General features: G+C 58.4%; 1 protein-coding gene across 2 annotated transcripts in view; it reads right to left on the bottom strand.

Annotated features, from left to right (window-relative positions):
• The window catches only part of NOTCH1 (notch receptor 1), a 42711-nt gene extending 22677 nt beyond the window's left edge, over nt 1-20034 (bottom strand). For both annotated transcript variants that reach the window (XM_058038258.1, XM_058038259.1), the window contains exons 1-4: nt 19968-20034; nt 18228-18309; nt 1856-2118; nt 521-859 (exon numbers count right to left, since the gene is read on the bottom strand). In XM_058038258.1, the coding sequence (XP_057894241.1) occupies nt 521-859; nt 1856-2118; nt 18228-18309; nt 19968-20025 (742 nt within the window). In that variant the 5' untranslated portion in view covers nt 20026-20034. The remainder of the gene's footprint in view (nt 1-520; nt 860-1855; nt 2119-18227; nt 18310-19967) is intronic.
• Between the last annotated feature and the right edge of the window lie 2724 nt (nt 20035-22758).

The following is a 22758-nucleotide window of genomic DNA, read 5'->3' as shown; positions in this document are numbered from 1 at the left end:
GCTGCTGCTCTTCTCTGGGGTTTGCAGCGTGCCAAGCTCCTTTCCAGGGTGCCAAGATCCCTTCCAGGGCACTGAGCTCCCAGGACAGTCCCCACCAGGCCCCGCCACAGGAGCTCTCCATGCCAGAGGCTGCAATCCTGCTCCAGAGCTTGCCAGAGGGAGCAGCAGCGAGCACAGAGAGGGTCTTCCTTCCCCAGCTCCGTTAGCACTCGGAAACTTTCCAAAATAGCCATTCCGGGCTAATTATTCCAGTCTGGAAGTGGATTGAGCTAAAGCGGAAAAAGGCACTCTTATTCTGGAATATGAGCATCCGCACAGGGGCCTCTGCTCAAACAGTTGCTTTGGAAGAGCTATTTTGGTGAAGCACAAAGTACATAAAGCCCCCAGATGAACTCTCCTCCTCGGGCATCGCTGCCCAACGTCCTCCCTAAAGCACAACCAGAGGGTTCTGCCTCTCCCAGACGGGAAATCCAGGCAGCACTCATTTAGGGTGGAGTGCCCCATGCCCTCCCCTCCGTACCTGGCAGGCAGGTGCAGTCGTAGGTGGTGTCCCCGATCTGGCGGCAGGTGCCCCCGTTCTGGCAGGGCGAGGGGTTGCAGGGCACGTAGAGGTGCTCGCAGTTCTGCCCCGTGTAGGCTGGCTTGCAGGAGCACTGGTAGGTGCCCACCTCGTTGGTGCAGCTGCCCCCGTTCTTGCAGACGGGCGGCGAGATGTTGCACTCGTTGACGTCCTGCTTGCAGTTGGCGCCGTGGAAGCCGGCGGTGCAGCGGCAGATGTAGTGCGCCTCGAAGGGCACGCACTGGCCCCCGTTGGCACACGGGTTGGAGGCACAGGGGTCGGCCTGCTGGCAGGTTTTGCCTGGGGAGGGCAGGGAGGGAGGGTGAGGATGCAAACAGCAGCTCAGCTTTGGTGGCAGCTACCTACACCGAGGTGCAGACCTGCATCTGGGACTGGTTGTGCCTGATCGCCCCACCTCGAACCACCACTGGGCAGTAGGGTCGCAGTTCCCTCAGCTGCCATCCACCCACCCTAAAAAGCTCTGCAGACCACCCTCCCCACCTCCCCAAAGCCAAACTCAGAGGCAGCTCTCAACCCCTGTGGCATCTCTTGGCGGCAGTGATCTACACTGGGATGCAGACCTGCATCTGGGATTGGCTGTACCTGATCCCCCTACCTCAAACCCCCATCCTCCAGATCTGGAATTGGTTGTACCTGATCTCCCCACTGTGCAGTAGGGTCGCAGTTCCCTCAGCTGCCATCCACCCACCCTAAAAACCTCTGCAGTCTGCCCACCCTCAACCAGCTTTGCAGACTACCCTGCCCACCTCTCCAAAGCCAAAATCACAGGCAGCTCTCAACCCCTGTGGCATCTCTTGGTGCCAGTGGTCTAACACCAGGGTGCAGACCTGGATCTGGGATTGGCTGTACCTGATCCCCCCCACTTCAAACCGCCACCCCCTAGATCTAGGACTGGTTGTACCTGATCCCCCTGCCTCAAACCCCCATCCTCCAGATCTGGAATTGGTTGTACCTGATCTCCCCACTGTGCAGTAGGGTCGCAGTTCCCTCAACTGCCACTCCCAACCAGCTTTGCAGACCACCCTGCCCACCTCCCCAAAGCCAAAATCACAGGTAGCTCTGCATCCCTGCGGCAGCTCTTGGTGCCAGTGATCCACACCGGGGTGCAGACCTGGCTGCCATCTACTCACCCCAACCATCTTTGCAGTCCATCCACTCCTAACCAGCTTCACCCGCCTCCCCCAACCCAAACTCAGGGGCAGCTCTCCGCCCCTCCCCTGCTGGGGTGGCAGCCCACCCCTCCCTGCCCAGCCGTGCCCCCGGGTGCCCCCTGACCTGACCATCCGGGCGGGCAGCGGCACTTGTACTCGCTGAGGGTGAGCAGGTCGCAGGTGCCGCCGTTGCGGCAGGGGCTGCTGAGGCAGGCGTTGTCGCGGGGCGTCAGGCACAGCTCGTCGGTGAAGCCCAGGCGGCAGGCGCAGCTGTAATCCACCGTGCTGCCGCGCACCAGCGCCGTGCAGGTGCCCGCGTTCTTGCAGGGGGAGCTCAGGCACGGGTTGGGCAGCTGGCACCGCTCGCCCACGTAGGCACCGCCGCACCTGGCAGGGGTGAGGTGAGACATCAGCGGGACGGCTCTGAACGCCCCGAGGGCGCCGTGAGCCCCGGGGACCGGCCCAGCCACATCCAGGCTCTGCCCTGGCCGCTCCAGGCTGGGAAGGGGAGGATGAAAGGTGCAGGGAACAAAGGCGGCCCCCATGGAGGGGCCTGTGCTGACTTGCAGAACCGCAGCCGTCCTGCGCCTCATCTCCCTCCCCTCCCTGCTCAACGGGGAAACTGAGGCACAAGGGACGAGAGGAGCATCCCCATACCCACACCAAATCCACAGGGACAGCCCTGCTCCCTGCCCACGCTGGAGTCTCTGCTGCACCAGGGTTATTTTTATCCTCCCTCCCTCCTAAATCACTCAAACACAATTAAGCAGGGGCTCAGCACTGGCTGGCAACAGGTGGGATGCGTTCCTGCTCCTCCAAGCCAGCTGAGAGCTTCCCCAAAGGCAAACCCTGCACGAGGAGGGTGAGAGGCTCTGGCTGCTGCATCCCTCTGCGTGGGGGCCCTGAGAGAAGAACCGCTGATGCCACCACCAGCTTCACCATCTGTCACCACTGGCCCCCTGGGCTGGAGCTGGCACCAGAGATGTGCCCTGATGGCAAACCCCACCAGCCATCCTGGTGGGCCTGGGCAGGATGTGTGGCTGGCAGGACCCTGCAGAGCGGGCAGGATGAGGATGAGGAGCAAAGCTGTGCACCTGACACAAAAAAAGGCACAAATGGCCCCGCTTGGGGGTGAGGCAACCCCAGGTGGGGAAGGTGACACCACCTGGGGGTCCCCGGGCGCTGTGGCAGGTCAGGCTCAGGGCACCACGAGCTCACACCTGTTGCCATCAGACCTGGTGGGACATCACATTCCCGAGCCTCCTGCACGCCTCCAAGGCTCCTGTGGCACGGGGGCGGGCAGGGCGGTCCCAGAGGATGCTGCAGAGCACAGCAGCCACCTGCAACCCCCAAACCCAGCCCGTGGGGCTCCTCTGGTGAGGCACAACCCGCAATCCCCACCCTCAGCCACCCCAGCCCGGGGCCACAGCGCTCTGCCGGCGGCACGACCACGTTCCAGCCCCGCTCCCCCTCTCTCTCCTCCTACTTTTTTTTTTTTTTTTTCCCCTTCCTTTTTTTTTTTTTTTTTTTTTTTTTTTTTTTTTTTTTTTTTAACCCAATTCTGATTTCATTGTCGGGGGATTGTGTGAGAGAATTTGTCAGGATTCGGAGACATTTTGAGTTAATGAGACGGCATTATCCAGGCCAAATGAAAAAGAAAATGTGTATAATAATAAATCAGGGCATCTGCTCGGCGCACAAAGGGCGGCGGGGAGCAGGTGTGCATCCTAATGAGGCTCAGCAGCTGCCGGCGCCCGCGGACGGGCGGACGGACGGACGGACGGACGGACGGACGGTGCCCGGCCGCTTCTGGGTGGCTGCGCGGGGAATGCGGAGCTCTGAGAAGGGCCCTTTGTGCGGGACAGGGACGGGAACAGGAGCGGGCACAGGCACAGGCACGCCGCTGGGAAAAGCGCCCCTGTGCCGCCCCGCACACGCTTCATTCCTTAAATCAATCCCCCCGCGAGGTGCGGGGCTGGGGGAGAGAGGAGCGGCACGGCAGGGTGCGATGGGAGGGAAAGGAGGGGGAAAAAGGGGATGAGGAGAGTGGGGGGGAAAAAAGAGGGAATGAGGAGAGGGGGAAGAAAAGGGGGGAAAAAGTGGGGGAAAAAGGGGGAAAAGGGGGGAATGAGGAGAGGGGAAAGAAAAGGGCAATAAGGAGAGTGGGGGGGAAAAAGGGGGAAGGAGGAGAGGGGGAAGAAAAGGGGGGAATAAGAAGAGGGGGAAGAAAATAGGGGAATGAGGAGAGGGGGAAAAAAGAGGGGAACGAGGAGAGGGGGAAGAAAAGAGGGGGAAGAGGGGAATGAGGAGAGGGGGAAAAAAAAGGGGAATGAGGAGAGGGGGAAGAAAAGAGGGAATGAGGAGAGGGGGAAGAAAAGAGGGAATGAGGATAGGGGGGAAAAAAAGTTGATGCTGGACAAAGAGGTGCAGTGGCAGCGTGGGAAGCGCTGGGCGCGGCGGTGCCACCACGGGACAGGGACATGGGGATGCTGCAGGACCAGAGGGGATGCTCAGGGACCAGAGGGGATGCTCGGCATCCCAGGACAAGGCAGGAGGCCGGGGGGGCTCTCTGGAATTGGGGTTCCTGCGCTGTGAGGTCGGGGAGAGGGGCACACAGCCCAACGCCCTCCTACTGAATTAATTTTCAGACTGATTCCAATTCCAGCGCAGGCAAGGGGGGGCTGAACGCATGGATGGGAAACCAAAGTAAATCCCAGCCTGAACCTGGGCGTGGTTATTAGCCAGGAGGTTAATTGGTGATGGGAAGAACCCTGAGGGACAGGGATGCCCCTTCCTGAAGGCACAGGGTGGGTAGGGGACAGTGGCACTGCCTGGGCTGCCAACAGTGGCAGTGCTCAGGATGGGGACAGTGGCACTGCTCAGGATGGAGACAGTGGCAGTGCTCAGGATAGGGACAGTGGCACTGCCTGGGTTGGGGACAGTGGCACTGCCCGGGCTGGGGACAGTGGCACTGCCCAGATTGGGGACAGTGGCACTGCCTGGGTTGGGGACAGTGGCAGTGCCAGGGTTGGGGACAGTGGCACTGCTCAGGCTGGGGACAGTGGCAGTGCTCAGGTTGGGGACAGTAGCAGTGCCCGGGTTGGGGACAGTGGCAGTGCCAGGGTTGGGGACAGTGGCAGTGCTCAGGTTGGGGACAGTAGCAGTGCCCGAGTTGGGGACAGTGGCACTGCCCGGGTTGGGGACAGTGGCACTGCTCAGGATGGGGACAGTGGCACTGCCCGGGTTGGGGACAGTGGCACTGCCCAGGTTGGGGACAGTGGCACTGCTCAGGTTGGGGGCTGCCTCACTCCTGGCAGGGCTGCTCAGGGGCTTTCCAGGCTTGTGCTTCAGGAAACCCCTCAAGTTTCATGGAGTTCATAGATTATTTTAAAATTAACTTCTATTTGTTTAAGAGTTGATTCATGGTCACAATCAGCTCCAGGAGCGAGGAGGGTGCAGCAGATGGCAGGGAAGAGTTCAGCCTGGAAGGGCTGAGATGGGCACAGATGGGCCATCAAGTCCAGGGTACACTCACACTCCGTATCTCTCCTCCCAAAAGGGGCATTCCCAGCAAATCTTCAGGAAAAATCACCCCAGCACAGGCAGCTTCCAATCCAGCAGTCACTGCTCCAACCCAGGGAGGATTTCTGTCATTCCACATGGGGCTGTGCAGCACAGACCCTCTGATGTGCCCAGCAACTCCCAGCCTCACACACCCACTGCACACACAGCTCCCGGCACAGGACCCTCCCAAATCTCTCCATGGTTTCTGAATCATCTTGGTTTCTTTGTGCCCAGGACATCCTCCTCCCTCTCCACACCACTCCTGCAACAGCAGCTCTGGGACGAGCAGGGGAGAGCACATTCCCAGCTGTGGATAGAGCCACCACAGGATGAATTTCACTGTTCCCTCCTCTCATGGGTCCCAGAGCTCACACAGACAGACTGGAGCTGCATTTCAAAGCCCAGCGACCTCAGCAGATTCAGAGAGTCCTGGCTGCAGAGCAGAGCCTGGAGACAAGTCTCACATGCAAAGCAAGAGATCAAAAACCAGGTGAAGAACCAGGGCAACCCAAGCTGTAGTTATTCTCCAACTTCTCCAGCTCTGGAAAGGCTGGATTCAGCAGAGCTAAGTTCAACTCCCAGCTATGCTACAACCACCCATTTCTCCAGGGACTAAAAGCCTCTCCTAAAGCTCAGCCCAAGGAGCTGAGCTTTATTTTCTGCAAAAGACACGAGGTGGTGTCAGGTGAGCAGACGTGGAGGATGCGACGTCCCCGCGGGCTCAGCCAGGTGAGGATCACCCTGTGGTTTTTTCCTTTGGCATTTCCCAAGCCAGGGCTACCCAAAGCCAACCCCGAGCAGCTCATGGAAATTAGCATAGGAGACATTAAAGCTCGGCTTTAATTACAGCTGTACCTGCTGGCAGAGGACAGGGCGGGTGCTGCAGGATCAAAACAGCTCAGGAGGGCCATGAGGAAGCAGCTTGGAGGCACTGAAATGTGGCCAAGCTGCCCGGGGTCCTGAGCAGCCTCTGTGAAAGCCTCAGCCAGGCTGGTGTGGTCACAGTCCCAGCTCCAGGCATGACAAGCACCCCGTTCCCAAACCAGGCAGGAATGGCTAAAAATACCCCAGTGTCTCCCTCATTGTTTCCATTGACTCATTAACGTGCTGAGGAGGCATCAAAGGCTCCATTTTAGCCACTGATGGAAGTTAACTGCATCCCCATCCCCATCCCCATCCCTGTGATGGCCAATCTCTGCTCCAACACACAATCCCCCCTCTCCCAGCACCATTCCAGCAGAAAATCTCACACCTCTGCACTTCTGGGGTGTTTTCCACCACGGGAGCAGCAGCCAGCCCCCAGCCCTGTGCGTGAGGGTGCTCCCTGCAGGGTGAGCACGCTGATTTACACTGCCCTGGGTGTCTGGGGCTGGCCATCCCAGTGGTGCTTTTTGTTTCTGGGGGTCAGGCAGAGGCTGGGAGCTGGATTCCCACAGCACCAGGCTGGGATGTGTCTTCCCCCTCGGAATGAGCATCCGAGTGCAAACTGTGGCGAGGGGGGACAAGATTAATAACGCGCTGAGCTGCCGGCCATAAATCCGCATGATTCACGGCCAGAGTGAAGGGTGATGGAGAAGGCCTTGTCCAAGGTCAGACAGCAGTCCCTGGGGACAGCCTGGGAACAGCAGCAGCAGCCCTGAATTCCCACTCTGCTCCCAGCACCAAGCCTGGGCCAAATCTGGATCTGCTCAGCACGGGCACGTGCATTTGTTGTGTCTGCTGCACATCCTTGAGTCACAACCAGAGGCCCAACGCTGCAGCTATTCCAGCGAGGCTCCAGGAGAGCTCGGCGGATCAGAAAATCCAAAGAGTGAGCTCGAATGAATGAGCTGCAGGAGTATCAGAGCCAGCTGCTGCCTCAGCCCTGCTCCACACCTCTGCTCACTAACACAGCTCCCAGCAGCTCTGCCGGAGCTGGGGTGCCCATCCCAGCCCCCCAAGCTGTGTTCTCTGCTCTGAGTGCTGCCTGCGAGTGGCTCTGGTGCTGCCAGCCCTCTGTTGGCTCTCTGTTGCTCAAGGCTTTTGCTCCAAGCCACCAGCAACAGGTTTTGTCCGTGCGCAGCAATGCGGGCACTGAAAGCATCCCGAGGCAGATGTTTCTGTGACCCCTGACCCAAGACTAATGTTTTCCTCTGTGACTGAGCTGCCATCTGCCACAGGCAGCACAGATGACACCCGGCCAGCACAGCTCCTGCACGGCAGCACGGGGGCTTTGTTCACATCGGGATGCACAGCCCTGCACGAGCACAGCCCAGGGCCATGGTGTGTCCCAGGGGGGATGTGGCATCACCGCCCAGCTCACACCATCACTGCCCTCCTGCCAGGACACAGCCTGCTCTCCCAAGGGACACCGAGACGGTGGCAGGGCTGGAGGCAAAACCCACTCAGGGCTTACAATGTACAAAAAATCCCAACAAGCAAAGTGGAAACCAGGTGTAAGCAGGAGGTGAACGGGCTGTCCCCCATGCCCATCCTTTGGAGGGGGAGGTTCAAGGGACAGCCCCACACTGCAGGAAGGGACAGGGGGCTGGTGGGGACCCCCATCCTGGCCCCACATCCAGGCTGCCTCTTATCTGCTCTGCTATCACCCAACCTCTTCCTCACCCTCAGCTGCTGGAAGCACCAACGGCCGTGGCTGTTCTCCCCAAGGTCTGAGCAGCGTGGGAAAGCTGAGCAGGGCAGGCTCAGGCCTTTACTCGAGCACCATTTTGGGACCAGGACAATCCCTGGTGCTGGGTGCAGGGTCTCCCATCGTGGGGAGAAGCCCTCTCCCCAACAGGCTGGGCTGGGGGATGCCATTCTCTGCTCCCAGAGCCTCAGGCAGAGCCACCCCAGCACAGAGAAGGTTCAGGAGCACAACTGCGACCTTGAGTGGTGCAGAGGGTCCCCCCGTGGGACCTTCACACCCCCAGAGCCCTGTGCAGCAGCAAACGTGCTGCGTGACCTGGGGGTGGCTGCGCCAGCGTGCTCGGGACCCCGTGGAGTGGAAGACACTCAGATTTCACACGTTTGCAGGCAACAGCTGAGGGAAGGAGAACCAACGCTGAGAAGAGCCTCCCTTGGCTGCACAGGAGCCCAGAGGCAGCGCGGGCTGCCCCAGGTGCAGAGCAGGGACACAGCCCCGCAGCTCTCGGGGTAACCGTCACCCCCGGGCTGGCACTGCAACCACAGCCCCACAGCCTCCCCCGGGCCCCACAGCTGCACAGCCAGGCAGCCACACGCAGGAGCCACCTTTCCAGCTGTGCCAGGGGCTCCCTGCCTGGCACGGCCTGGCAGCAGCGCCCAGCTGAAGTCACACCCTTTCCCCCGAGACACGTCTGCTCACTGCCAGCCCAGGGAGCCCTGAGCTCCCCTGGCTGCAGCCTGACCAGAGGAAAGGCCAGTGCTTGGGGATATGAGAGAGGAAACCTGCTTCTCACTCCAGCTTATTCCACTCATTCTCGTTCCACCGCCCCCCCAAGGATCCCTCCCGTGATGCATGGAGCAGCAGGTGCATTCTGTGGTCCCCAGGATGGCTCCCTGCCCTGGAAACAGCCTGCTGGCACAGGAGCACACTCTGGAGCCAGGGGAAGGCAGGAGAACAATCCTGCTGGGGAATCAGAGCTCAGCACCCTGCCCTCTGCCCCATCCTCCTCGCCTGGCATCACCAGGGGCACACGGATAGAAATTGGTGCAGGGAGATGAGGAACACTTTGGGTGCTGCCCTGACCTCCCTGGAGCACGTGGGGCTGTGGATGCTCCCTGTTCCCAGGGGCTGGGGGGCTGCTTGAGCCCCCCGTGGCTCCACAGCTCACCTGCAGCTTTGCTTGGTGGTTCCTGGCACCAAAGGCTTCACCAGAGCTGCCAGGAGAGCCAAGGCATGGAGGCAGAGCTGCCCTCATCCATGTGGGGCTGGTAACAAACCAAAGGCTTCACCAGAGCTGCCAAGAGAGCCAGGGCATGGAGGCAGAGCTGCCCTCACCCATGTGGGGCTGGTAACAAACCAAAGGCTTCACCAGAGCTGCCAGGAGAGCCAGGGCATGGAGGCAGAGCTGCCCTCACCCATGTGGGGCACCCTAAATGGCCGATGCACCCCAAAGCTGCCCTGGCACCAGCACAGCCCCACAGAAACCTCCACAGCAGCCACGACGGAGCTCCCAGTACCAAAACCCAGCTCAACACATAAGCGGTGGTTTTTTAAGAAGTCTCATCCAGGTCCTGCTTTATTAAACACTCTGGGACACCAGCCTGGGAAAAAAGCAGAGTTTCACACAGGGAGGTGGTTGGCAAAGCAGCAGGTTACTCCAAGTGACACCAGGTTAATAAAGCAAGAGCAGATCTCCATTCTTGTTTAATTAAAAAAGCAAACTGCAATCCCAAGTCTTTGATGTGTTTTTTTTTTCTTTCTCTTGTTTCATTTCATTTTTGACCTAGCCCAAGTCATCTAATTGAGATTTTAAGATCCAGACTTTCATCTGGAGAGAAACTAAAGGAATTCCCAAAGCTGGATATACTCGTGGACAGGAGTGGGGAAGAAACATGCTAGAGCCCTGTTCCTCCTCTGGAGGAAAAAAAAATGCCTTTGTTTCTTAAGCAGACATTAGTCAGGACAGTTTGGGAATCAAAGTTCCCATTGTAATGAAAAACAATATAATCCCATTACTAAGCAGAGTGGTCAGGCCATTCAGGGGTGGTAACTGGCTACCTGGGAAGGAGCTGCCTTTCAATGCAGCTTCATTCACAACAAACATGAAAGATGTCGAAGGAAGAGCCCAAGACAAAACTCGCCCCATTCCCACCCTCAACAATGGCTGCTGTGAAATATTTGTTTTCCCCAGTGGATGTGTTTTATATCCTCTGCACAGCCCCATTGTTTGTGGGAGCCCAGCTCGCTCTGCTCACCCTGCCCCTGCATTTATGGGGTGGCCATGGAGGATGGATCCCCAGGGAACACAGCCTGGGCTGGGGCTGGCACACGGTGCCAGGACATATCTGTGTGGCATTCCTGGGGCAGGACCCCCAAGGAGCACCCACGGTGCCCACTGGAATGGCACCCAGCCCCTGTGGCACCTGACAACGCCCCCTGAAACTGCTCCCTGCTTCTGCCCTCTGAACATGTGATATTCTTTAAGCCAGCACAAGAAAAGTCAGAATTTGGGGGAGATGAGGAGTTGCTCAGCATTGCCTGAAGTCACTCTTCCCTCATCACCTTTTTGGGGTAACTGCTGGTTTTACCCCACTCTGGACCAGCACTTGCTGCCCATTCAGGTTGAATTCACTCTGCAGCGCTCTCTGAGCTCTGGCACACACGCAGCCCAGTGTCAGAATCTCACTCAGTGATGATGGACTCCCTCTTTTCTCCCCTTTCCCCCTCAAACCAAGTTCTGGCTAAACACCACACTGCCCCAGAGCCAAATATGGAAAACTCCCACTCGTGACCCCACCATCCCACTCGTCTAATCCTGAACTTCAAACCCACGATTAGGATCTGAACAGCCACCAAAAGTTTAAACAAGCTAAATTTAGCCCTGATATTTATAAACGGGGAGGAGAGGGGGGTTCTGCAGAGCACACGGGTGCCCCGTGGCACAAAGCCAACCCAAAGCCAAAGAAATTCCTGCTGGGGATGGGATGGGGAGTGGGAAGAGGTGGCAATGGCCAGAAAGGGATGGCTCCAGCTCCCCTCAACCAGCCATGGAGTTGCTGGTCTCCCTTTGCAAGAAAAACCCCAGAAATAGTTATTAACAACAAAACTCTTGCCCGCTTGGGAACCACGCGTGTAAGGAGCGGAGAGCGGACGGGTTCTGGGGTCTGGGACCCCGGGATTTCTGCTGCTGCTGAGTCTAACCAAGGAAACAGCAGCGAGGGAGGGAGGGAGGGAAGCCTGCGCCTCCTCTGCCACCTTTTGCCGGCAGAAATCCCTGTGTCAACATGACGCCCTCGCCGAGGGAGCGGGACAATGGTGGTGGCTCTGCCCTCCGGCCGCAGCGCGCATTCCTGCCCCCCTCCCCTGGAAACCCCCCTTTTGTGGGGAGCGGCAGGCCCTGTGAAAGGGCCGTCTGTCGCCCTGCCTTTTGACTTGCAGGTCTGTGTCTAACATTTTAATAGGGGCTGGGGGCCGGGGACAGCCCCTCCTCTGTCCCTGCTGCTCCCCCGTGGGGTCACTCTCCCAGCCCGCCCCAAAGCGTCCCAGAGGACAGGCACATTCCTCCACCTGCTCCAGAGGAGCCAGCCCATGGCTTCACCAGCCAGGAGAGCCCTTGGGAGGGTCTCATCCTGCTCCCCTCAAGCAGGGATGCTCCAGCAGGGTAGCGACATGCTCTCCTCCACGGCTGCAGAAAATTCCCTAAAATAAACCACGGGTCCCTCACAAATGCTCCATCCCCGGGCAGCGATGCCAGCAGGGAGTGCGTGGCCCTTGAGGTCTCCATCATTCTGCTAACAAAGCCAAAACCCACAGTGCCAAGGGCTCTTTGCCCTGCTCCTCCTGGGGACAGGTGTGGCAGCATCACACCACAGCACAGAGGATGAGGAGGGACTGGCAGCAGAATGCCAAACTCAGTCCCGACAACAGATCCTGCACAGCCCAGAGGATAAAGCAAAGCTGGCACTGCCACTCTCAGCCATGGTGAGTTTAAACCAAGCCCAAAGGCTGGCACAGGTTGCCCACCCCTGGGTGCCCCTGTGGCCCCCAGCCCTCCCAGCCCACCTGCCTGCAGGGTGCCCCTTCTATTAAATAAGGGCAGCGTTATAGCATCATTAAAACTTAATAAATCCATTTCCCATATAAATAGCATTAAATCCAGGTTTTGGGGAAGGGAATTAGGGTGAAAACTTGTTAAAAGAAAATTACTTCGGCGCAAATAAATTTTTGCAACTTGACTGAGCATGAAAGTTTCCCATTAAAATGCGACTCGGCTCCCTTTGCTGGAAATGTGCAAGAGCCTAATAACCATGGCCTAAACATTAACTGTTTAACTGGCTTTTCCAATATTAACTCCAGGCTGCCATGGGGGAAGGGGAGGACGTGACGGGTGAGAGCTTAAAGCAGACATTAATTACTGCAGTGTGAGGGAGGCACACCCTGGGCTCACCAGCATCCTGCTCCCATGGCACACACTGGGGTTTTGGGTTTGCTCTGTGCAGGGCCAAAAGCTGGACTCAGTGATGCCTGTGGGTCCTTTCCAGCTCTGGGATTCCCAACAGAACCGGGAATCCAGAAGCACAGCACGAATTCTGCTGCATGCGAGCTGGTAGGCATGGGTTGGACTCAGTGATCATGGTAAGTTCCTTCCAACTGAAAATATTCTTTTAGGGGGCAGAGCTCCCCATATAGGCCAGCCAAAGATCTCTCCCCCATCCCAGCACCTCACAGAGGTTCTATTCCTGCATCTCTCACACCCAGCACTGCATTTACCAATGGGAACCTCCAGCACCAGAGTAGATGTGGATGCCCCTGGATCCCTGTAGGTGTCCCAGGCCAGCTTGGACAGGGTTTGGATCAGCCTGGGCCAGTGGAAGCTGTCCCTGCCCATGATAGGGGGTGGAACAAGAATCTTTAAGGTCCCTTCCAACCCAAACTATTCCACAGTTCCATGGTCACCCTTTTAACCACCAGCAAATTGCCTGAGCTATCTGGAACCCCATCACCATCCTGTGCCACAGACCTGCCCATGGGGAGGTGGCAGGAGAGGACCTGACCCACCAGATGTGCATGAGAAGAAGGCAGAGTCCAGATGTGGGTGTCCAGGAGTGAACAGGCACCATCACACCTGGCCAGATGCACAAGGTGCTAAACCCTGGGGAGTGCCCAGGTGGGCATCTCTAACTGTCCTGGGGAGCTGCCATGGTCTGGAGTTGCTGGCACCAGCAAAGACCTCCCAGCATCACCCACAGGAGCTCTGCTGTAAAATCCAGCCAGCAGGGCCTGACCCTCACACCTCTCTGCTCCTGGGTGCCTCCACACTCAGACACCCAAGAAATCAAAAACGCAGCATTTCCCCTTGACACCAGAGCAGCATTTCTGTCCTTATTCCAGAACTCTGGAATAAGGAAATCTGGGCTCATGAGGGCACCTGCAGCAAGGCAGCATCAGGGACCGAAGGGATTTGGGCACAGCTGCAGGGATGGGGGATGCAGCACCACCCTTCAGGCTCAGCACTACGTGCCAGGGCCATGTCATGAGATGAAAACACCATTGGGAAGAAACTGGAACCATCCCAAACCATCACTTCTCCAGACTGCAGATCTTTCTAACTCTGAACACAAAGCAGAGCAGCAGGGTAGCCCAGCTTGGGGAGTGGTGAGGGAGCAGCCCAAGTGCCCCATCCCAGGCAGCTCCTCAAGGATGCTGCACACAGCCCTGAGTGCAGCAGGGCACCCTGACCACCTTCTTGACCAGCAGGACTCAGCCAAGACCCCACAGCAGGTCTGCTTTCCCAGGGGGGTTTGAGTTCCATCCCAGAGGCTCTTCCCCTCTGCAGCCCCAACAGATGGTGCAAAACCTTCACCTGGCAGCACGTCAGCCACAGAGAAGTCTCCATCCAGATCCAGAGCTCACCAGCTCTCCCTAAGTGCACCCTGGGGCTACTCCCTCGTTAAACAGGCTGATGCTCTATAAAATTCACATTCCACTCATGTACGCACGCTGCCACCACTTGGGACACCAACCAACACGAGCAAAACAAGGGTCACCACACCTCCAGGCCTGGAAAAAGCAGGTTAATTTCCAAACAATGTTATTTTAAAACTTGCTAACTGCCTCCTGATGATGTTGTCCGGGCCCTTAATTGGTGAATAGCCTGGTCTAGCAGTGACTTATACGTGTCACCCTCGTGCTACATACAATAAACCATAACAGCCTGGGAGGTGAGGTATCAGCTGGAACAAATGGACGTGTTGTGGCTGCCAGCAGGAAGGAGGACAGCGAGTCAGGTGTTGAGATGGAAGAGATTTTGGTGGAATAAAACATACCCACACCATGGAGCGAGTGACCTCCAGCCGCAGGGAGCAGAGACCCATGCACTGCTTCACACCATGAGACCATGGAGATTGGAGATGCCCCTGCTCACTGCAGAGGACCTTTAAAGGTCCTTTCTGACCCAAACCTTGAGTGCCTGGTGGGGAACAGCTGCCCCACTCATGAAAGGTGAAGAGCACCACTGTGAGTTCCTGACCCCCTCTGCATCACCCCATCTCTCCTGCTCCTCTCTGGGCTGTGGGACCTGCTGAGATATTTCCTCTCAAACACTTCCCATGCAGAACAACCCTCTGGCCACCACAGAGACAAACCAAACAAAAAACCTCAGCCCAAGCAATAAAACCCCAAGGACACTGAACAGAAGTGAGTGGGACCACCTGAGACAACTGATAACCATGGAGACACCTTGCAGGGACCAGAGACACAAAGAGATTCTCTCAGACAAGAGCTAAAACCCCCACTGCTGCCCCAATGACCTCAGCAGCTGGGCTTCAGTTTCTATTCCACTGGAATCCACAACAGGTGACACTCTGGTATTTTTAACCTCCCCTCTTACCCATTTCCACCTTGTTCTTTCCGAGAATGAGATCAGACTCCAAAGAGCCAGCAAGAGTTCTCAACATGGCTGAATCACTGCTCCTCTACTTCTTTAAGAGCTTCCTCTGGTTGATTGTTCAACACTCCACCCTCTTCCTCCCCAGCACCGAGACTGCATTTTTTCTTTGTTATTATTTCATGGAAATAACGTTGGGTTAAAGCACATGAGAAAAACCAAACCAGAAGGAAACTTCCGCCCTTTACAATGAGATAACAATGACCGAGCAGTTGAATAACTTGAAGGGCACAGAAACTCGCGGGGCTCACATCACTCCTCTGCCTTCCTGGTTGTCTCCTCAAAGAGTTTTGAGCTAAAATAATCACCTCTTCCCGCCATGGCCCCCTTCAGAATGTTTCTTCCCATGTTTCTGGCCTGCTGCCCATGGAAGCTGGTGGTGGCAACGGGCACCAGCTCAGGAGCCGCTGCCCTGGCTGAACGACAACGCTGTGCTGATTCATAAACAGAGGAAGTACTTTAGCAAACTGACTTTTCCCCCTTTTCAGCACAAGCCCAGTGATTAATTTAACTTATTCTCTCCCTCCACCATCTCCTCTGCTTCTCTGAGCAAGAGGAGAGCCCAGGCATGGCTCCTCTGGCTTTAATGGTGAGAGGCTGGTGGGGCAGGGCTGGAAGCTCAGCCCTCTTTCAATGCCATCTGCTTTTAACTAGCAGAGCAAGGGAGGTCCTGGGAATAAATGTCACATGGCACAGGGAGCTAAAATCAGCCCGGCTCATTTGCAGGGATGCCAGTCAAAACTGGGCTTATCCAACAGTCTAATTAGGAGCTATCACTAGAAGTCAAAAACAACCTCTTGGAAAAACCTTCCCATTTAGTCTGGGAAAGTGCCTTAGTCCAAGGCAAGGGCCTTTTCTGGAATGCCACAGCTCCCCAACACCACAGAACCTCCCAAGCAGCCACCAACTCCAGCCTGGACCTTTTAAAGCTCCAGCTCTGGGACAAAAACACCCAGAGCCTTCAGCTGGGGTCTGTGCAAGACCCACAAACCTGCTGCTGCTCTGCCTGCACTGAAAGACCCGGATAGCCCTGCCAAGATGGAGAGCAGCTCCAAAGGAGCCTAATTAGGGTGCTTCTGTCTCAAGCCCTCCAATCCAACACTTGGTCCCTCCATTCAATTAAAGCCCTGCGTGCCCTGCACCGCCTGGCAAAGGGACAAGCAAGATAAGGCACCTGGAGCTTTACAAACTATCTCTGTAAAATAATAAAAAGCAGAGAGAGCTCCTGGTCTTGCACTGGCAGTTTCCTTTCCGTAGCAGGGCTGATAACCCGGGGTTGGAGTTATCAGAGCTGGCTCCACGTAACCCAACGAGCTCTGTCCCGCCACAAGTGCTGGGACACTCGTCCTCTGGAGCAGCATCGCCCTCGCACACTATTTATTTCACTCCACTTTCTAATTGGATTTGTGGGGGCAGCACAAAGGGGCTTTATGGCCAAACTTTGTTAAGTGCCAGGCCGAGCGGAGATGTGGCCAGCAGCCAAAATGGTGCATTTCACGCAGGCGCCAAGGGGCAGTGCCAAGCTTTTCTGTGTCTGCTATCTTGTGCTCTTGGCTCTGCTTTGTTTAAGAAGCTTGCAAGCAAAGCTCCTCGTCAAGAGATATTCAAACAAAGTGAAAAAACCGTGGATTTTTGTGAGTTGCTATCAGGTAACTTGGGAAGTTGCACCTCCTTCAGTGTGGCTGTAACTCCAGTATCTGCCCCCATCGCCCTGCACGGGACAAGAGCTTTCACACAGCCAGTGCACACACCTTGTGCTCCTGCAAAAATAACTCACACACGCTCACAAGGCATCTGCAGCCAAGAGAGAAGTGGTTATTCACAGCCAGCAACCAAGAACTTCTTTAAAGTTAACTTTTTCTCTTAAAAAAAAACAAAAAAACCCAACCCACCCTGAGCCTACTTTGGAGGCTTCTCCAAATAGAGCTCGCACACATCAGATCTAATTAGATTCCATCACCATCTGCACATGAAATGTAAATCAGGAGTTGCAGAGACTTAAGAAAAAAAGGAAAGAATGACCACAAGGAAAAGGAGGGGTGTAAGGTTGGGGAGGGGGTGGAGGGTTGGGCATTCTGGGAAGCCATACATGATTAGTCACACAGCATTAATCTGCCTCCCTTAACAATAGCTGCCGAATTTCGACCGAATCCCAGCTGTCGCTCTTTGAATGAAAGAAAACAAGATTTAGAGCGTCAAGCGTTGGTAAGGGCTTCTGTGCAAAAAAAAGTGGCGTGCATTCATTAGTGCCTCACAAAGGGACCCAGCCTTTGTCCATTAAATTGCTCATGTGCCTGATTGATTTGCTGATTTATTTGCACCAAAGGGTTGGGGGGCTCAGCTTGGAGAAGGGGGCGGGAGGTGCCCGGCTACTGGGCAGAGTAACGGCACCCAGGCGGATTTGCAAAAAAGCAACACACATTGTCAAGGGAAACTGCCATTCAACAGGTTGGGATTGGAAATGCCTTCAGGTTCCTCCGCCGAGGACTTCCTCTTTGGAAATTTGGGGTGGGTGGGAACGTCTCCCCGCCTGCTCGCAGCTCGGGCCGCGTTCAACAGGCAGAGGGGAAATCTGGCCGGAAAACAGAGCCTTGCCCATTCACATTTCTTTTATGGAATAGTTTTAAAAAGGGAGCTGGAGTCTTATTCATTTCTCTTGGTTATTGTTCCCTGGGAGCCTGGAGTGAATCGGCCATCGCTGCGGTGGGTCGGTTGGTCCTTCAAAGAGTCCCAACGCTTTACACATCCGTTCCCCCACAATCAGCTTGGAGAAAGAGCCAGTCTGGGTGCCAGGTCCCACCAGGAACGCCAGCCTAGACCACAGCTTGGCACCAGCACTGGCAGGGCTGCAGGAGGAGCTGCCCTGCTCCCCTGGCGATGTCTCATCGGCCCACGGACACCATTGGGGCAGCTCCAGCAGCCAGAGCCAGGCCATGGAACCTCTCCTGAGTGTTTATTGGAGGTGCACCGGTCACCCTAGTGTGCAAGGGACTGAAAGGCAACGCTTCAGGGCCAGGAGGGAATAGCTGGAAAACAGACAGACAGCCAGCCTCCCTCCCCGCCCGACGGTCCAAGGAGCGCCGCAGGCTGGCCCTACCTCCTGCTCCATCAGCAGGGCAGTCTGCATAGGCTAACACCAGCAAAACATGGCCCTTTGCCCATGTTTTTCCACCCAGCCAGGAACAAAGCCCGATCCTGCCAAACTCGCGGTGACTCCTACACAAGCAGGTTATTCTTGCCACTCAAGGAAAGAAAACGCATCTTGCCCTATTAAATCCAGAGCCTTCAAAGCAAAGTCAACATGAATGTCAATAACTTTGGTCGGGGGAGATGAAAATCCTCTGGCTGTTCCATACTTACTGGCACACCTCCGTCCCGTTGGGAAAAGTTTCACACTTGCCCCCGTTGAGGCAGGATTCGGCAAGCTGCGAGCACCGTAAACCTGCAAACAGAGGGACAGCATTAGCCACAGCTCAGGGCCCTGGTGGCAGCAGGGGGGCTGCATCCCCTGGTGTCACCTGGGCAGGGGACAGGCTCGCTGAGACCCCCAGACAGCCTGGTGAGGTGGGGTCCAGCACACAGCAGCCCTCATCTGCAGGGTGATGGACGGGGCAGGGACTGTGCGGCCCCTGCGCTGAGAGGCTCACCTAAAAATAAACGCAGGGTGGGCTTGAGGGTAGGCTGCGCCTGCTCCTCCAGCAGGAGGACTGACAGAGAGAAAGCCCAGATCAGGCCCTTGACTGACAAATGCCATTTGGGAAAAAACATCCAGCTCGGGGCCCATGAGTTACCACGAGCTCGGTAACGAAATGAGTCGCCCGTCATAACTTGCTATGAGTAAAGGTTTCATTGTCTGGCCCTCAGAGCCAAATTCTGCAGAGTTACCACAGCAACTCGCTGAAAGTACCAGAATCGCTTCCGATTTCCACCCCAGCTCGCTCTTCCCCTTCTCTGCCCGCTCGCTCTTCACGGTAACTGGTTCTGCGACACGCGTGTGCAGCCGGGCCGGTTTCACATTGAGCGACTGCAGCTCCGCACCGCCACCGCCACCAGCCAGATCCTGCCCTGGATGGGTGCCGAGCCCACCGGGTCACCCTGCTGGGGCTCCGTGTCCCACGGCACACGGGCCGGGCTGCTGGGGACCGCTCCGGCCGGGCACAACTTTCTGCAAACTTCACCCTCCCACGGCTCCCAGCCCTGCTCCGGGAGCAGCAGCGCTGCCTTCGCTCCCCCAAATCCTCTCAGGGCTCTCCAGAGGGGGCTGCTAGCCCAGTCCCGGGGCAGGGGGGCACTGCAGCTCCGGACCCCCCGGGATGGGCTGGTCCCCGCTCCGTCCCGCACCCCCGGCCGCTTTCGGGGCTCTTTTCCCGTGCCCCGACCCGCTGCCCCCGACGGTCGCGCAGCGCTTTGCGGAGAAGCACCCGGACCCGCCCCGGAGGGGGGGCCCCGGGGGGCCCCGACTTTCAAGAAACAGGAAACCGAGAAAAATTTGCAAAACGGCCAAAAGCTCTCGCAGAACAGCAGCAGGAGCGCGGCCGCCCTGCGCGCCCCTCCGCCGGGCCGAGCCCCGGTTCCCCCGGCCGCCCCGGTACCGAGCTCCGCTCCGCCCGACGGCAGCGAGCGCCGCTCCCCCGGCAGCCCCGGGCACCGAGCTCCGGCTCCCGGTGGCCCCGAGCGCCTCCTTCGGGGCACCGAGCCCCGGCCCCGCCGCGCTCCCCCGCGCCGTCCCGGCCCCGGCTCCCCGAGCTCCGGCCACCCCCGCGGGGCTCAGCCCCGCTCTCCCAACCCGGTTCCGGTCCGGTCGTCCCGCTGGCAACACGCTCCGGTTCTCCCGCGAGAGCCGAACGCAGTCCCGGCGCATCCCGCGGCACCGAGCCCCGGTTCCCACGCGGACCCCCCCGAGGGCGCCACGCTCCGGTCCCGCCGCAAAGCCGAGTCCCGGTTCCCACGGGAACCTCCCGGCCCGGACCCCCCGACGGCGCCGGGCTCCGGTGCCCGCCGTGCCCCGCTGGGCTCCGGTGCCCGCCGCTCCCGGCCCCGCTCCCGGCAAACTTCCTGCGGGGCGGCCGGTGCGGGGCCCGCGGCGGCGGCGGCCCTCACCTCGCGTCAGGGCGGGCAGCAGGAGCACCAGGAGGCCGGGCGCCAGGAGCCGCTCCATCCCGCTCTGCTCCCGCCGCTCACAGCCGCATAGATCCGCGGGGCCTCGGCCGAGCCGAGCCGGTGCCGGTGCCGGTGCGTGTGCGGGTCCGCGCCGCCCCGCCGGGAGCCCCAAACACAGCGCGCCCGAGAGCAGCGACTCCAAACGCGGCGCCTCCCGCGGCTGCTCAGCCCCGGCGGGCCGGGCCGGGCGGCGGGGGGCGGGACGGGACGGTGCGGGGCGGGCCGGGCGCCACGGGACGGGAGGGGATGGGACGGGACGGGCGAGACGCTCCTCCCTGCCCAGCCCGGGGGGCCGCCGCTGGGAACCCCCTGCCCGCCACCGAGGGTCCCCGAGTGGGGCTGCGGGGTCCGGGCAGACCCTACGGGCAGCCCCGGGACAGCCGCGTCCCTCTGTGCAGCCACCGGACACCCCCGGTGCAGCCCCTCGCATGCAGACGCGGATGCACCGGGTGCAGCTCCTTCTCTCCGTGCAGCCTCCCCCTGCAGTCCCCCAAACCCCGCAGGGCAGCCCCCCCATTCCCGGTGCAGCTCCAGCACAGCTCTCACGTGCAGCCGCTGCAGAGCCCCAGCGCAGCTCTGCACACCTGCATGCAGCCCCCCAAAGCAGCCCCGCGTTTCCCCAGTGCAGCTCCGGACACCCCCAGTTCAGCCCCCACCCCAGTATTGATGCAGCCCTCGCCATGCACACCCTGCATAATCCCAATGTAGCTCCTCCATGGTCCCGGTGCAGCTCCTGCGCAGCTTCCCCAGTGCACACCCCCAGTCCCTTCGGCTGCAGCAGCCACCGAGTGACCACCAGAGACCCCAAGGTCACCCTGACCCACGGTGCACCCAAGGACATGGGGCACACAAACCACAGCAATGGAGTGGCTGTACTGGGGGCCCAGGGCACACACTGACCACCCCTGGGTGCGGGGAATGCAGTGTGGGGTTCCCCTTCTGACCCCACCGGGACTCAGGTGTGTGCAGGTACGCGGAGCCGTTTCCCACCCGGCTCCCCCGCAGGTGCCGGCAGCTGGGTCGGATGTTGTTTGTTTAGTGCTGTGAACTCATGAACTCCCACAGGCAGAGCCTGGCCAGCCCCGTGCTCTGCCGCATCCACAAATAAACAAACACTCTGGGAGAAATGGGGAAGCCAAACCCAGGGGCAGCCCCGCAACCCCCACACGTCTGCAGGTTGCTGTTAGAACAGTGGTGACAGAGGGTCCCCGTGCCCTCATCCTCAGAGCCCCACTCCTCCCCCAGCTGCCACTGCGCCACAGTCAAGCTTGCAAAAAAACCAAAAAAGCCAAGCTGGAATGCCCCACCTGAAATCCATCCAGGCCTTTGGCCCAGGACAGGTTGAAGCCCTTAACCCAGTGTTTGTGGGTGTCTCCTGCAAGCAGTGGCTGCAGGGGGAGCTCAGGGCTGTACCCACAGAACACCACTGATGGGAACAACCTGTGTGAGGGTGCTTAAAAATGATGGTTCCTCATGAGCCCTGCTCAGCGAGGCTGCAGTGCAAAAGTGGGGAGCAAAAACTCAGTGTGGAGAGTTTGGGGTACCAGCTCTTCCAGGGATGTGGGTACCTAAATCCCATTGGACTCTTGTGTCTATCTCAAGGCTGTTGGAGGCTGTGGATGGTTCTTTTACAGCTCCCAAACATGAGGACATGGAGGGAAGGCTGCCAGCCTCTGGCTGAAAGCTTGGGAAAGAGGAAGGGGAAGGAGGATCAGCAATGGGTTAATGGGAGGGAGGTGACACTGTGGTCATCTGTGTCTCTCATCTCAGGGTACCTCTCCAGCAGCCCCCGGGCTCATCCCATCCCATCCCATGCCAGCCCTGCTGTTATCCCACTGCTTCCTGTTGTAAACTATTTCCAGAGCAAGTGTGAAACAATTAAACAAACCGAAGGGCAGAGTCTGCTCACCAGATCAAAGGCGTGAGCCCTGCAGCGGTACCTCGCTCCTGAGGCTCCCTCCTTCCCTGCTCCTCCTGCCTTCCCCGCTCTGGGCTCTAAAGCTGTGCCCTGGCTGGGGCTGGGGAGCCAGGGCCCTGTGTGGAGCACGGTGCCACTCAGGGTCCAGGTGCCACTGGTAGCTCGAGCCCTGGACGATTCCAGAATGTGGGTGCTGCCCGTTCTATCCTCCCTGCAGGCACAAATATGGTGACAAATGGGCAGTGGGATGTGACCTCAGCTGTGCCACCACAACCTTGCCACCATCCTCAGCCTCATCTGGAGGTGTGAGGACAGCCTGAGGTTCCTCCACTTGGCCGTCCTTGGAGATGGAGACTCTGTGCTCTTTCTCCATCTCCCCCTTTCCCCCTCTCTGTCAGAGCCCCCGGAGCAGGGAGCACCTCAGCTCCGCTGCCTGGAAATACCGGCCGAAGCTTTGCCCGGGCTTGTTCTCCATGTGCAGAAAGCACCGTGCACTCAGCTCAGCTGTGCTCTGGGACTTGATCCCTGACACTTGGGAGAGACGCCTCTGCCCCTCTGAGCCACCATGGGGATGCCAGGGGACAGGGGGCTGTCAGGGTGCCACATGCCAGGGGACACGGGGCTGTCAGGGTGCCACGCCTGGGGATGCAGAGGGGGTGATGCTGAGGGATGTGCAGGGTGCTGGAGACACTGCACAACCCTGTGTCCCAGGCTGCTCCTGGAGGTGCTGGGCTGGAAGGGCACATGAGAAGCCAGCCAACCCTGGCCCTGGGTTTGCTCCGTGCCTGGAAGGGTCTGTGTGGTGTCCACAGC

This window comes from Melospiza georgiana, chromosome 20 (genome assembly GCF_028018845.1).
Source record: "Melospiza georgiana isolate bMelGeo1 chromosome 20, bMelGeo1.pri, whole genome shotgun sequence".
Taxonomy (NCBI): domain Eukaryota; kingdom Metazoa; phylum Chordata; class Aves; order Passeriformes; family Passerellidae; genus Melospiza; species Melospiza georgiana.
This window is presented reverse-complemented; position numbering and strand designations above follow the sequence as displayed.